Genomic DNA, 15,000 nt, shown 5'->3' with positions numbered 1-15,000 from the left:
TAACAATAGTGCTTCGCGCGCGCTCGCCGCTCCGACATAGGGAAAATACGCGTAGAATTTTGATTTAATTCACCTGAAAACCTTTTTCCAGCAATTGTTAGCGTCTCTGTCAACACATGGCCACATTGACAACAATTCCATGACCTCGGTATCTATTGAAACAAAGACGGATTCAAATTATTTTTCATCATTGACTCATAAAGCTATGGTGGCCCACAGCTGTCATGGCAAAATCATTTTGATTTCGACACTTGTTATTCGGTGCATCCGCATGGCCTATCATGTAAATGATACGGAATGTTTCTTCAGTTAACGACCAACTGGTGCTAGTTTGAGGAGCTTTCTTAATTTCCAGCATTTAACTCAAAAACAACAGGATAACCACCGAACTCCAGTTTCACTTTCGTCTATGTGTATGGTGAATGAAAAAAATCAATAGTGGTAAAAATTGTTTGGCTTATTCACAATGGCTAACACCTCAGTGTACGACAAGGAAACGCTTGTAGGGCGCGTTATTGCTGGTTCCTGTAAGGCTTTCGAGCTTCAACTCCAAACAGGGTTCTTTAGGCTCAAATCCGTTTAATATCAAGCACACACATGTACAGTGAAACTACATTAACACACACAAAAAAGCAAAACCACAGTCTCACGTGGTTCTCAAGTCCGACATGCAAATCGTCAGGTTGAAATAGATGACTAGAATATTCGCTATACAAAGTGGATATACGAAACATATTATCAGTTAAAGATAGCAGTGCAAAAGGAGTCTACTGCACTTGCAGCTGAAAATGTAATACAGTAACTCAAAAACTTCCGGCATTTCTGTAGTAATTATGACACTTGTCACCTGGAACTTATTGCTTCCTTCGCCGGTGTGAATATCACCACAAAAATTGTCCCCGAAATTTAATTTGTTCATGGAGAAGAAAAGAAAATGAATCAGAATTGACTAAGATAAGGTTTGTTTGCATGAAAGCAAGCGCTTTGCGAAATAGATCATTGGTTACTGATTTCCACTACCCGTTTTCTTTGTCGTAATTCAGTCATCGATGTATACGAAGGAATATTTTGTGCACATTCATTAAGGCAGTAAAAAGGTTTTCCCGTTGGGATGTAGTTTTGTGGTCCCTAATTAGGATAATAAAGAAATCGGCGATTAAATTCTGTAACCACTGAAGTTTTTTACCCTCGGCCGTTTGACAGGGGTAGATACTAAAACTTAGGGTTACGGTTTCATAGCTACTATATTTTAAAAACACGAGACGAAAAATTTAATAGAAAAATGCAACAGTATTCGGATGACTTTAATTGCTACAGTGGCTACGTTCTGAAACCAGAGCGTTATGTTCTGATCGCTCCACGGTTAGTGATACTCATAGCCATCAGGGGCACCCAACGATAATTTTCGGTGAAATATGATGTGTTCGGGTGAGTGAAACTGTTCTAAGAATTTCGGTTATACGTTGCCAAACAGCTATAGATTTCTTTACTAAAACGTCACAAAAAAGATTTGCAACCAGCGAAAAGTAGTCTCGTTTTAGGAAGGGATATTTTTGCAACTTTTGGCACTTAAAAAGGTCACCTAGCAGTTTCGAATGAGCAAATGGTTTGCCGGGAAGTTCTTAGAAGGTAACGTTCAGCTAGCAATTTCTGAAATGAAGATATCATTCCCTAAAATTTTCGGAGCAGAATCCGGCTAACCTTCTCGAAGACAAATCATTCGTGATTTATAACAAAATTCAAGAAATTTAAAGACGGACAAACTGAAAGGTAAAATTTGCATTTAACTGACTGCAATCATCAGTAAACTGACTGCAATCATCTTCCTTCGATTCCGCGTTGTTTAATATAGATTCAATTCCGGCAGTTTAATTGGAAGTCACGTAAGGTTAGAATGTATGGTCAAATCGTTGGATTGAATGAAGATTAGAAGAATTAGGCACAGAAGAATCCTTCCAACAGATCGGATCATCAATATAAAGCATTTGGGCAAATTCAAAGAATTCAAATGGGTATCCTTTCAGGTGACAATAACATGTAACACTATCACTGCTAGTTTATGACGTTCATTTGAATGCGTTTTAAAGGAAAACTCTTCTGTTAAGACAAACGATTTCCTGCACATTTTGACCCCTAAGCGAAATGGCGGAGTATATATTACATATATATAACCCGAAAAAACGGCCAAATCATGTTCGGCTGGATTGCCACTTATCGTTATTCTCGCGGTTCCCGAAATATTTAGTAATCTCAGCGTTTCCACATCAAGCTCAAATTCTTTGCACTTAAGTTCTGGGGAATAACTTACCTGTCTGTTACAGGCAACACACTGCTTCATAGCCGCCATATTGTGGTCTGTGTTGTTACTTACCATTTCACCAAACGAGAAAGATCACGTCATACAACATGTGACCGCACGCGTACCCTCCGGCTTCACAAAATATTCCAATTTATCTTTACGTCCTGCTTTTTATTTTTACTGTCAAGGCAGTTAACAAAGCAGTTATTTCATAACTAAAAGCTTTGAAGTTGTATTTAGAAGATCTGTATTATTCCTCGCTCAAAAACTTAAAGAAATTTTTTGTTTTTCCGAATTGTTTAGCTAATTCAGTGGCAGGTGGAAACCACCCGAGAGTGCATAAATTAACTGCAAGATCTTAGAACATGTCTGAATAGCTGTCGGCAAGCTTAAGGGTGATTTGAGAAAGAAAAGAAAATGGGTTTTCAAACGAGATGGATTGATCGAAGATGTAGATAGAATATTTCAACCGGTTCAGATAAATTGGTGGATCAGTGCAGAAACGCTCTGAAATGACAGAGGCGGCACTGACATGAGAGAATTTGTGGAGTATAGAAGGAAACCTTTTTTGACTTTAAGGCGTTTACAAGAAAACATAGCACAGAGATACTATACTAGATAAACTCTCCACAAAAGACAACTTGTCTCATCATTACCTGTTTTTATAGTAGACGGTGAACATTAGAGTTTCAATGTCGTAAGCTATAGGAATTCTCCCGACAAAAGTCAACCGACAGCCTTCTAATTATGTATGTATTTAAAAAAACAATTCGTTCTTGGTGGGAACAGGACCACTAATCAACGAACGGTGGACAAGAAAATTGGAATTGGAGGTAAGTAGGCATAAAAGAACGGTTAGACATGAAAATGCTTACATAAACTCATTCCAAGTGATAACAGAATACAGGGGCACCCAACGTCAATTTTGGGAAAATATCTGTTCGGAAGACGATTTGAGATGTAGAATTTTCGAAACATTTGTTGTAAAATTTCTTGCTTGCCTGCCTGTCCTAGGATTTTTGAATATCTAAAACTGAGATGGTATAATTGCCCATTTTTAACGGATTTTTACCCTAAAAAGCTCACCTAGAATTTTCGGGAGCCTTTATTCTGGCTGAAATTTTCGAAAAGGTTAGTTTTGATCCCTAGAATTTTTGGATCACTAGACTTTCAGCTGGGAAATCCGAACAGATGAAAATTTTTTAGGGTATAATTAAGTCGTCTGTCATAAATTGACCAAGAAAATGCCTTGTCTGACCTAGCGGGAATGAACTTGGGGCAAGAGAAGCTTCAAAAATTTGACAAGGAAAATAACGATAATATTGATTAATTAGAAAACAGATACTCTTCCCGGAGGCGGCCGCGAAGTCCAACTATGGAAATCTTCTCGTAAAAATTTCCCGCAACCGCGATAAGGTTTTAATGTTTGGTAACGCAAATTGCATGCTATAGCTAAGCGCTACAAAGAGGTTCCAAATGCTGTGAACAAAAGTGTTTCAATTGAAATGTCAGAGCACCTGAAATGTTGTAAACAAGCCCGCCGACATTAATGTACTAGGTTTTCCTACACAATTTTCTGTTCGGTGGTGTAATTAACACCTTGTTCTTGGCGCTTGTGGATTGAAGAAAGTGATTTTAAAATGAAAAAAAAAAAAAAACAGCTATAAATAGTATCGCACTTGCTCCTGCAATAATGCCCAAAGCGTCGGCATTACACTCCAGGGATTTCAACAGTATTGCCCACAGCGGTGCAAAATTAAACACAATGATCCACAGGTTCCCCAGGCTCACTGTGTGTAAAAGAAAAAAAAAATCACTGAGCAATCTGGGACTCTCCTCCCTCCAGGGGGACTTATTATACTCGTCACCAGGCGTTTTCAATTGGACACTTCGCGAGTACAACACCTTCTGGCCGCCATTTTAGCAGGTTAAATTGCAAGTTTTACGGAGTCTGGTGAATTCGCGTTGCTACCTCAAGATGCTTCAGTGGATTCATGGTTTAGAGAAATTCATGTTCCACGAGCCTGGCGTGTTTCTTTAGCGACTGGATTCGATTTTTGCGAAAAAAATTGTGCTTGTTTTGGGTCGATCGGAGTCCATAAGCTGGCTTCCGTCTCCTACCTTGTCACTATACTATGAAGGAAGGTGAACGGAGACCATTTTTCCCGAAACTTCGTGTACGTATTAAAGACAAGAACAGCTCACCACATGGTAAGTTTTATCGATTTTTATTTTCATTTTCTAGCAAATTTTCAGACCTAAACTTCGCCTCATTTGTTCTCTATATTTACGTACACACAGTGAGCCTGGGTTACCTGAGAATGATCTCGCAAGATTGAATCGTTTGGGAGTCTGTTTACCAGCTAGCTGAAATCCTCATTGAAGACTTCCTTGATTTGATCATTCGCAATACTTTTGAGAGGACTAATAATTTATACGTAAGCATTGTTTTTCGTAAGAAATGAGGCTTTTTCCCGAAACCAGTGGGAAGAACAGCGAGCAAATCTCTTCCTCGGACGAGCTGTCTAATATATCGAAATTTATTGTTCTTCTCTCAAGTCACCGCTAAGTCTTTCATCGACAACGGAGCTAACTGCTTGATGTGTTATTTCTTGAAAAGAAGATCTCTCCGCCATTTAGCCTGCGTAGTGAGCGATTTCAGCTAGCGAAAAGTGAAAATCGGTCCCCCGGAAAGGTCCGAAAGCGAATTACTTTCTCCGATTCATTCGCTTGCTACGAGCAATGCATTATTTTGACATGAGGGCCTGAGAGGTGTCAATCAAAAAGTCCGAACCGCGCCAATCAGAGACCCCGTTCAAAACCAAGGGTTTGTCCGCAGGGTTTGTCCACAAAGCGTTTCCTTCTCCTCTCCCCCCCTCTCACCTCCATTTTTTTTGCGCTCGTCCTATTCTCGCGCGGCCGAAAAAGGGAGTTCGCTCCTCGCCCGCTGGAAACGCTCTCTATGCAGGCTAAACTGTGTTGCAACCCGCGTTTTTTGGCCAACTGCGTTTGACACTGCAGTTTAGACAAAACAGACAGCGAAGCACAAAGCAAATTTAATAAAATTTAATAATAATAATAATCATCATCATCATCATCATCATAAAGATTACATTTTCCTCGATTGTGATTGGTTGGAACTCATATTTTCTACTTGCCAAGTTGTTATCGGACAGTTTGTTATGCCAGTCACATTCATAGTCGTAGTTTAAATCAACCAATCACATTCAAAGTTGTAATTTAAATCAACCAATCATAACCTTGGTTTCAATCACCATAGAAACAGTGCACAGACTCCTAAATTGGGGCGTTACGCTTCTTTTGTAAGTCTTTTAATGCAAATTTTCCATTTCTAACATAACTTGGCTCTTCTTTTCTCGGAAATTGAAATTTTTGAGAATAATCTTTTAAGAGGACTTCGTGTCGTCCAATTCGGTCTGTAATCATACTCGCAATAAACAAACGGGACTCCAGCTGCGCGGTCGTCCGAAATTGTTATCACTCGTATGATCACAGACTGAATTAGACTCCACTCAGTCCTCCTCCTCCTCCTGCTTATGTTGGAAGTCTGAACTCGTGAACATTTCTAGAATAATTAATTCGTGGCATGCACTGATATATAATCAAGAATGGGTATGATTTTTTCCTATCTTCGAGTTTTTCTCTTGGAAGTTCGTTAGCACTAGCGTTTAAAGTTTAGAACAAATTTCTTTCTTCATAGAGTAACAGAAACACATGAGGAAACAAGGGAGTTTTGGAATTTCAGGATTATTTGAAAAACAGTTTAACGTGTCTTCAGATGGGCTAAGAGGATCACGCTTACAAAGATAAGAATAGGATCCGTGACTAGAACTCCATTATCGTCAAAAACCCTACGGACAGAACTCTTAGTTTTCTTATGTGTTTCGAGGTTTAAAAAAGAACTTATTGCTTTTTTCTGCTTTTTCATACCAAGTGGCTTTTGATCAGATTATAGCACCTAATGCTATCTGTTCATAGATAGAATCGTTTTCCATTTTTAACAATTCAAACTCTTCTTTGGTTCTCAGGGGTTGGTGAACTACCGCATCTCTCTTCAGAAATCTTCAGAGAAGACTCAATATCAGAGATCTTTCTTCTCCTTTCACGTGCTTTTCTTTGATGTATTTTATTGTATTTTGTCTAATCCTGTACTTAATTAAATCCCACAACAATTTTTTATCTATAATTACTTTAAGCTCGTCCAACCACAAAGGTAAACTTTCATTTATCAGTACAACAAAGTCGTCGTAATTCACAAGGCTAGCATTAATTAAACTTCGCAAACGAGGGCCCGTGTTTTGGTTTGTCTACACTCTTAAAGTGGAGTAAAATGGCCGAATGGTCTGAATTTATCGAAGGAATGATATCAGCTTCTCAATGTCGTCTTGGCATAAATCGCCAAATCGCCAACAATCAAGTCTCCTTTTGAATGAAAGGATTTCTTTGGCGCCACGTAAATCGTTTAGAGTCCGGATTTCGTATGCGCCAAGCGTCAACCAAATCAAAATCCAGGCATAAGTCTCTGATGTGTTTTACAGAATCTTTTCTAAAGGGTCTACCACCGGAACAGTCAAGATCAGAGTCGAGTATTACATTAATTAAAATCTCTCCGAGAAGAATTCTAAGCTCTAGATTAACGACGAAGTCTTCAATATTTAAGGGGCACCCAACAATAATCTTCGGTGAAATATGTGTTAGGGAGAGTCATTCAAACTGTTTTAAGAATTTCGGTTTTACGTTGAAAACAGCGATAGATTTCTTTACTACAACTTCACGTAAAAAATTCGGCAACCAGGGAAAAGTAGTCCCTTACGTTTTTGGAAGGGATATTTTTGCAACTTTTGGCTCTTAAAAAGGTCGCCTAGCAGTTTCTGATGAGCAAATGGTTCCCTGAAAGGTAACGTTCAAATTAGAAATTTCTGAAATGAAGATTCCGTTCATTAAAATGTTCGGACACTTCAATTTTCAGCTAAGATATCCGAACAGATCAAATTCTTCTAGGTGATGAAAACATCTCTCTGGACAGTCTTTATAGCCGAGAAATGTCTCTCAAAGGCGTTTGGCTTCATTTGCTCGTTGGATGCCCTTGATATTTTTGTTTAACTTATCAAAAAACCCTCAGCTTCAATTATAATGGAGCGGCCCTCGTCATCACAACTAATAGTTCTTGGATTAAAATCTTCTCACTAGAATAATCACCCTACAACTGCGATTAGAGCCATGAGCAAAAAACAGCTTACCTCTCCATTGTGTTCTCCAAATGTCTTCAACATCAGCAGTGCTATAGGCCTCTTGAAGAAAGATAATATCATACATCCGTTCATTTAGCCAGGTAAAAGGGGCTTTCATTTTCGTGGAGGATCGAATCCCTCAAACATTAAGAAAAAGTAATTTAAATTCCAAAAATTCTTTCATGAATGGGATCGGTGAAAAAAAAAAACCTTAAAATTATGCGCGTACAAATATTTTTTCACCAAAAAAAAATTGAAAAGAGGTACACACACAAAACGCACACAAACACTCACAAAAAAAAAAAAAAACAACAACAACAACAAAAGAAAAAACAAAAAGATAACAAAACAGACAACCAAAAAATGCATTACAAAGCGAAGTTTTAAGCAAAAAGAGATAGCGGCGAGGTAATTGTTACCTATGACGCTGCCACAGAGGTTGGGGCAATCGTTTTAACTAATCCCAATTGTTCTAATCTTTACATGCGCCTCACGTTACAAAAAAAAAAAAAAAAAAAAAAAAACCCAGCCTGAGCTGATGAAAAGTATAAACAAGTCAATTGAAATCAACTGGGTCCAAAAAACCTAGATTTGTCGATAAGGGAACAAATCGTCCATCGATCAATAATTTATCAGGTTTTGTATACGTAAAGAAAGCAATCTTTCTCTTCTGGAGAGCAAATGAGGGGGGGTGATTTCTGGTCAGCAAGTTTTTTTTTTCAAGCAATCTGGTGGGCAGGATATTTTTTTTCCTCCTAAATGCTCTGCAGGATATTTTTTTTCTCTCCTCATTTCTCTGCAGGATTTTTTTTTTCCTCAAAAAAGTGTCGTGTTTACATTTACATTGTGGTTATTGCAGTAATAGTTCTAATATGGAGCTGCAAAGCCTTAAGATGTTGTAAGCTATACAAAATCATTCTTGTATAGCTACATGTTTTCGGAATGTCATTCTTTATAATCATTTAATATTACCTAATAACAATATTCTCATGTTATAAAGTGATGCTCCACAGGTAGATTTGAAAATGTCTAGCTTCTAAATTTAAAAAAAATAGCTAAAAATAGCAACACGCCCCCCCCCCCCCTTCCCTTCCCCCCCCTCAAGAGTTAAATGGTCAGCCCCCAAGAAACACTGAGTACAAACGATCGGTTCGCAACACAAAAACATTAATTCAAATTTTAGAGATGATCATCGGCAAAAGCGGACTGAAAATTTCAAGCTTAAACGTAATGGATTTTTTTTCAAGCTTTCTTTTCGCTACTGTGCTATTTGCGTTCATTGCGCCTGAAGGTAATGGTTCTCGCGCATTTCAAATCAACTACACAGTTCAACAGTTCAAATACACTCGCAGGACTTTGTATTCGTATTAATATATTTCCACGGCGCTTTTAATTTTACAAGTAGATGACTCGCGAGATTGCAAATGCATAACCCACCGAGGAAACAAAATTAATGTTTCTGAGAAATATTTTGAAAGGGCTTCGTCCCTTTCATGATTCATCCAAAAAAGAAGTTGACGCATTGACGCTCCCAGGGGAGATCTACACGGCGCTGATTGGTTCCTCAGTAACCCGCACGTGATTTGCAGGTGACAGTTTCTTTAATAACAAAGGGAAAAGAATGTGTGTCTCGTTTCAGCAGACGCTCGTGGTGGAGGAACGCGTGACGAATCCCTGAGAGTGTCTGCGTCGGAGGCTACGAAGATCCTCAAAGAGGATCATTCCGTGAAATTAAATGCATTTCGATCTGAAAAACAGCAGAATACCTTGGTATTTTGAGCGCTTTCACGGCTATGAAGCGTGGAGTTACGTCTGCAGTGAATTCAAGAGGGAAATACAGTTTCTACACGTGGCGCTTAGTTGTTTGAACTTAATTAATAAGCAAGCAACCCATATTTATTTTATACCCAAGCAGTTCGCAATGGAATCAACAAGGCACGTTAGATAGTTTAATTCGCTGCTTACCCGGTTCTTGGTAAATAATGCAAGCGGTTAGCGATAAGCGATAAACTAATAATAGTTTCGTGTGCCGTGCGCAATACACAGTTGTAGCATTAGATGAAATGGTCTTATTCTACGATCCTAGAATTTCTTCTTTTTCAAGTTTATCAAGACTTCAAACGGGTGTTGAATCCAACACCAGTCATAAAAAAAAGCTGACTTTCTGACCTCTGTTAGTGTAGTTTTCAACTTTTCCAGACCAAGAATAAAAAATGAACAGTAATGGATAAAGACCTGAAAGGCTTTTCACTGATTGTGATGGAGATCGGTATTCATACTGTTTGTTCAGTGCCGGCAGCCTAAGCGGAGGACACGCACAACAATATTTGAACAGAATTATCGATCCGTCGGTGGATTCGCAGTTCGTGATTCCTTACAATGTAGTCCAAGATGTTATTTCTTCATTTTCAGAAATGATAATGCATTAATTTTGATCGTTGCTGCCGTAAATCGAGGAAGTCTCAATTTCGGTACTCTTCGCTGCCATTCCAAGAGCAGATAGTTCAACAACGATTCCGTTTCGACTTGATAACATGTTGCACAGAGCAAGTTATACCACAGATCACCCAGCCTCACTGTTTTTGTCACGTACGGATTTCATAACATCAGTAAATATATAGAACATATGGGGCGAAGACGCAAAGTTTAGGTCTGGAAGTTTGCTACAAAATGAAATTAAAAATCGATGAAACTTACCATTTCATGGCGAGTTGTCACTGTGCTTATTAGGCACACGAAGTTTCGGGGAAAAAAGTCGCCTTCACGTTTCCTTCATGGTGTAGTGGCAAAGTAGGAGGCGGACGGCAGCGTCGGGGCTCCGATCGAACCTCAACCAGCACGATTTTTTGGGCGGAAATCAATCCAGTCGCTAAATAAATTCACTAGGTTTGTGGAACATGAATTTCTCTAAACGCTGAATGCACTGAAGCATCTCCAGCTAGTAAGGCGAAGCCAGCAGCCTCCCTAACACCTTGTATGTTAACCAACTAAAATGGCGGCCCGAAGCAGTTACGATCACAACCGGCAAATATGGAATTGAGCTCGGGGCGCCTGGTGACGAGTGTAATAAGTCCCTGTAAAGGGAGGGGAATTTAAGATAAAACTCACCGTCCGACTCAACCTCGTTCCCAGGGTCTTCTCGGCTTTCAATATGGCGGCGGGTCTTGAGAAGACCCTGGCACACAGTGAACTAAAAAGATCGCTAATTGGTGCTTTTCTCACATGAACTCTGATTGGTTTAATATCGAAAGAAAGATGGCGGCTAGTGAGGAGAGCCAGAAGAAGAACAGAATTCGTGTTTAAATCATTTTCAAACTTGTAACTGTTCCGTAAGAAGCAGCTGCAAATTAACAAGCATAACAGTCAAAAATAATTCACCGTTTTTTCACGTTGTACGATGATCTACATCAGGCCTCGATTCCAATTAAAACTACGTTGGCTTTTCACGACCTCTAGCATAGCGATCGCTCTATAATATAGAAGGATATAATGGTGTTTGAAAGACGTAACGGTAATTAAGTGATTTTATTTCGTACGTACCTTTACGTTTTGGTTCATTTTGGCGTCTCATAATTGTAATTCCGTGACGCGAGTATTGTTACTGTTGTTCAATGTTTTCACCATGTCAGATTGTGTTACAAATTATAAAATTGTGCAACAGGGTTCATAGATTATTGATGTGGTTGATTTAGCAGTTGTATGTGGTTCTGTTGACTCGTGTGACAGCTGCAATGAAGGCGGGTCTGTTAAATACAGGTCAAGACTAGAGGTCGCTGCCCCAATAATCAACAACTAAGCCAAGTTTCCCCGAGACCTGAAACAATATTTTTGTTGAGTGATTAGCGCTAGCAGACACTTTTGGTGTTGTTTATTTGTCTGCAGCACGGTGACATGTACACTCACCTGTGGAAATTGACCTGTGTTTTATTTCAATAGACCTGCAGCTGCAGTAATCCATATTCTTTCCTATCTCTTCCACACTCTTCAGCTAGTGCATGGTGCACAGAGAGATCTAGCTCGGTCGGTTTTCATCATTGCCTTTTACTTTCATTAATAAAAAATATTAATCTCCTCACCCCAAACAAAGTGCATGTCATCTTGTAATTTTCCAAGAGAGTTATTTAAGATTGTGAAGTCTTATCAATAATTATTATTCTTGAAAATAATTGAAAGGCTTATCATTATAGTCTTATTGACCTGTCAATTCGCTAATGACTTCAATTTTTGCCTCTTCTGATTTAAAAATATAAATATGTATATTAAACAGTATTCTTTAATTTTGTACACATTACTTTTTTAGCATCACACTCCTGTGAGTTTTCTTGTACTCCAATAATTTAAGTTGAATTATTCGTTTTCAAAACATGCTTTGAAAATATTCTCTAGCATTGCTCAAGTTGTGGCATTTTAATTACTGTCTGAAGATGTGGTACATCGAGTGATTTGGGGGAAGATTGCGGACTGGACAGGGGGATTGGGAAATAAAATTGAAGGTGACAAAGCACAGGAAATTTGCAACTTCACCAGCAACAAGAAACTATTTCACAAAAAGAAATAGTGTTTTGTTTCTGGAATGGTAAGGGCAGGAGAAAAGATAAAATACTGTAAATTGTGGGTCACTTGGTCGGTCATATACATTTCGCTTCGTCTATTGAAACTCTCAACAAAGAAGGACAAAAATGTGGACGCAAACTCTCTGAACGGTTAGAAGCCTGTCAAGGAATATTAACCATTAAAGAGAAGAACATAATGATCCTTGTCTACAAATACCTAATTTTCCTTCAAATGCCACAACATAAAATTTCAAATTCCATTTTCTGTGAATCTTCCATTACTTGTGGTACATGTGAACCTAGGAAGTTACCAGTACTAGCTTTAAAATAACTGGTTCCTGGAAAACCCAATTTACTACAGTAACTACAACTTACCAGTGGGAAGATTGTTTACATTACTTATTACCACAAAGAGCGATAGCTTTGGGTTTTTCAACAATATATCCCTTTAATGTAACCGAAAATCATTCAGATAGTGAAAACTTCATATTTATGACCCATTTCGTTCACCTTCATGCTTGTCAGCATTATGATTTGCTATACTTCAGGTTCACATGTTCACATGTTTGTTTTTACCTCTCATAGATGTTTAGATGTTCAATTACAAACTCTGTTTTGAATGGCCACTCTACTTCATTGTGTAAATAGTTCACCCTGAAGTCTAAATAGATACAATTCGTTTCTGAGTAAATGAAACGAAACAAAAATGTAGTTTAAGGAATGGAGGCAAATAAAACAAACCGTGCCATTGTCACTGCCTCCAAAACAGAGGAGATTAAAAGCCAGTTTGATAAAACAGCAAAGATCCACCCCTAACCCTGGGCTCATTCGACAAGGACTGCTAAAGATGATGAGATACTTATGTTTAGGACTTGCACAAATTGTGCCCTTTTTTAATTAGGCTCAACAGATTTCATGAGCAGCATTCCAAGACATCACATTGTCTTCACTGGTAGGAGAGGACATGGAAAAGTTCTTTTCATAGCTTGAAAAGTGCAAGAAGCAGATTGCTAATCCTATGGAATAGCATGTTCAACAATGTACATTGGCTTGATTATGTCAACTTTACCACAAAATATATTTACAATAACAAGTTGAAGAATGTGGGCACTAAACATGCTGTGGTTCGCTGTTGGCAATCAGAAGACAATTAAAATACTGATTTTACACAGACATGACAATACTTGCACGTGCAGTCAATAGCTTTGGGTCAATGTATACTGGGGAAAGTCGTTGTCAGAAGGCTCATATACACCGATAAGAAATCAGATAATCATTCAAGTTTATGAAAAATTAATGATAATTAGGTTTAATTGATTGAAAATAAACATGCAATATAAACTATACATTACGAAAGACAGCGAGCACACCTCCGTGACTAAATAGCTAGAACCAAGGCTTTCATTAAACATTAGCTCACTGGATTTTACGGTAATCAAATGTCTGTGATGTTACGGGTGAAACTGTGTGCAATGGCTGTTTCCAAACTGTTTAAAAATCACAGCCCCGAGAAATAATAGCCGTCTATAAAATTGAATTGGTTTAAAATAACATGAAATGAAAAGAAAAGCAAGATTTCTCTGTCATCTACCGCATTCTCGTTGCTCGTGCATTCATCCATCCGTATTTTTGGTTTCTTACAGCAAATTTTACAGCTTTGGGTTCCCCTTTCGTACTCCAAGTTGTCGTACCCAGATTTCTCTCACCTTATTCCTTGCCGCCATTTTGAAAAAATTTGCATATTTGTCCATCCTCGATGGACAAAATTGATCACGTGATCTGCTGTGTGCCAGGGTCTTCTCAAGACCCGCCGCCATATTGAAAGCCGAGAAGATCCTGGGAACGAGGTTGCGTCCGACTACAAAGCCTAGTTTCCCATGGAAAACAGAATTATATAGCCCATTTGATGTCCGATGGAAACAGATTACTAGTACTTTACATAGTCATAGAATTCAGAACTTCGGGGGCTCTGAAAAGGGCGACTGAAGTAATGTGGGCGCGCAATGTAAATTGGGTGAGTAAGGTTTTCTAAGCTACATGTAACACATTACACAAAAGCAAATTGCGACTTACCGAACGTTGCTTCATACTTAGTCCTCTGCTCGTATCCTTCTTTGGTGATCTTACACTATGAAATTTCGGCACTGGAACAACTCCGATGCCACCACGTTTTAACCCTTTTGGTAACTTTTGTTCTTTTAAATAGTCTGGCGCAAAATGCACCGAGAAAATCACCGAGTGCTTTTTTAATACTGGCACTCAGATTTTTCCTCGTCAAGGTTACGAAAGAGATCCACTTTCGTCTTCTTTTGATAGCTTCTGGCCTGGAATCACCGTGAAACAGTATCAGTGCATGGCTGGAAATTAAAAATCAGTTTCTTCGTCTTTCGTGTTGTTGCACCGGATACAACGCATCTACCGACCGTATTAACCCTTCACACAAAAATATCGCAAGGGAATGACCGAGAGACACAAACAAGCGTTCCTGACTAGTTATCACAATCATCTCCAGTCCCCCTTCCATGTACTCGCGCGGTTTTGTACCCTGCCGGAAGTGAAATGTTGCATCTTTGAGCTTTAGCAAGAGAAAATGAGGGGACAGAGAAGGAGGCTCCCGGTCCAGCCCTTGGGATATGTCATGTCCACAAAAGTTATTTTTAGACGAGCAGAAGTCATCCGAGACGTCCGCATGCAGAGCAACCTCGGTCCGATGTTTGAAAGAAAATATATATTCATCAGCCTTCCACGCGCGCCATCATTTTCTCTTTTCACTAAGAACCTGAGAGCGAGGCAAGACTGCATGCGGACGTCTCAGAAGACAGATTTCCGCTAGAACAAAGACTTCCGCTCGTCTAAAAATAACTTTAGTGGACATAACATATCCCGGCCAACGCCT

The 15,000-nt window shown here is 38.9% G+C and overlaps 1 protein-coding gene across 1 annotated transcript in view; it reads right to left on the bottom strand.

Annotated features, from left to right (window-relative positions):
• LOC138007066 (uncharacterized) overlaps nt 1-2,360 on the bottom strand; it is an 11,939-nt gene extending 9,579 nt beyond the window's left edge. The window contains exons 1-2 of the mRNA XM_068853777.1: nt 2,309-2,360; nt 74-152 (exon numbers count right to left, since the gene is read on the bottom strand). Coding sequence (XP_068709878.1) covers nt 74-152; nt 2,309-2,347 — 118 coding nt within the window. The 5' untranslated portion in view covers nt 2,348-2,360. The remainder of the gene's footprint in view (nt 1-73; nt 153-2,308) is intronic.
• Nucleotides 2,361-15,000: the final 12,640 nt, after the last annotated feature.

Source organism: Montipora foliosa, chromosome 6 (assembly GCF_036669935.1).
Source record: "Montipora foliosa isolate CH-2021 chromosome 6, ASM3666993v2, whole genome shotgun sequence".
In the NCBI taxonomy this organism is placed as follows: Eukaryota; Metazoa; Cnidaria; class Anthozoa; order Scleractinia; family Acroporidae; genus Montipora; species Montipora foliosa.
Note: the sequence above shows the minus strand (reverse complement) of the source record. Positions and strands in the feature narration are given on the sequence as shown.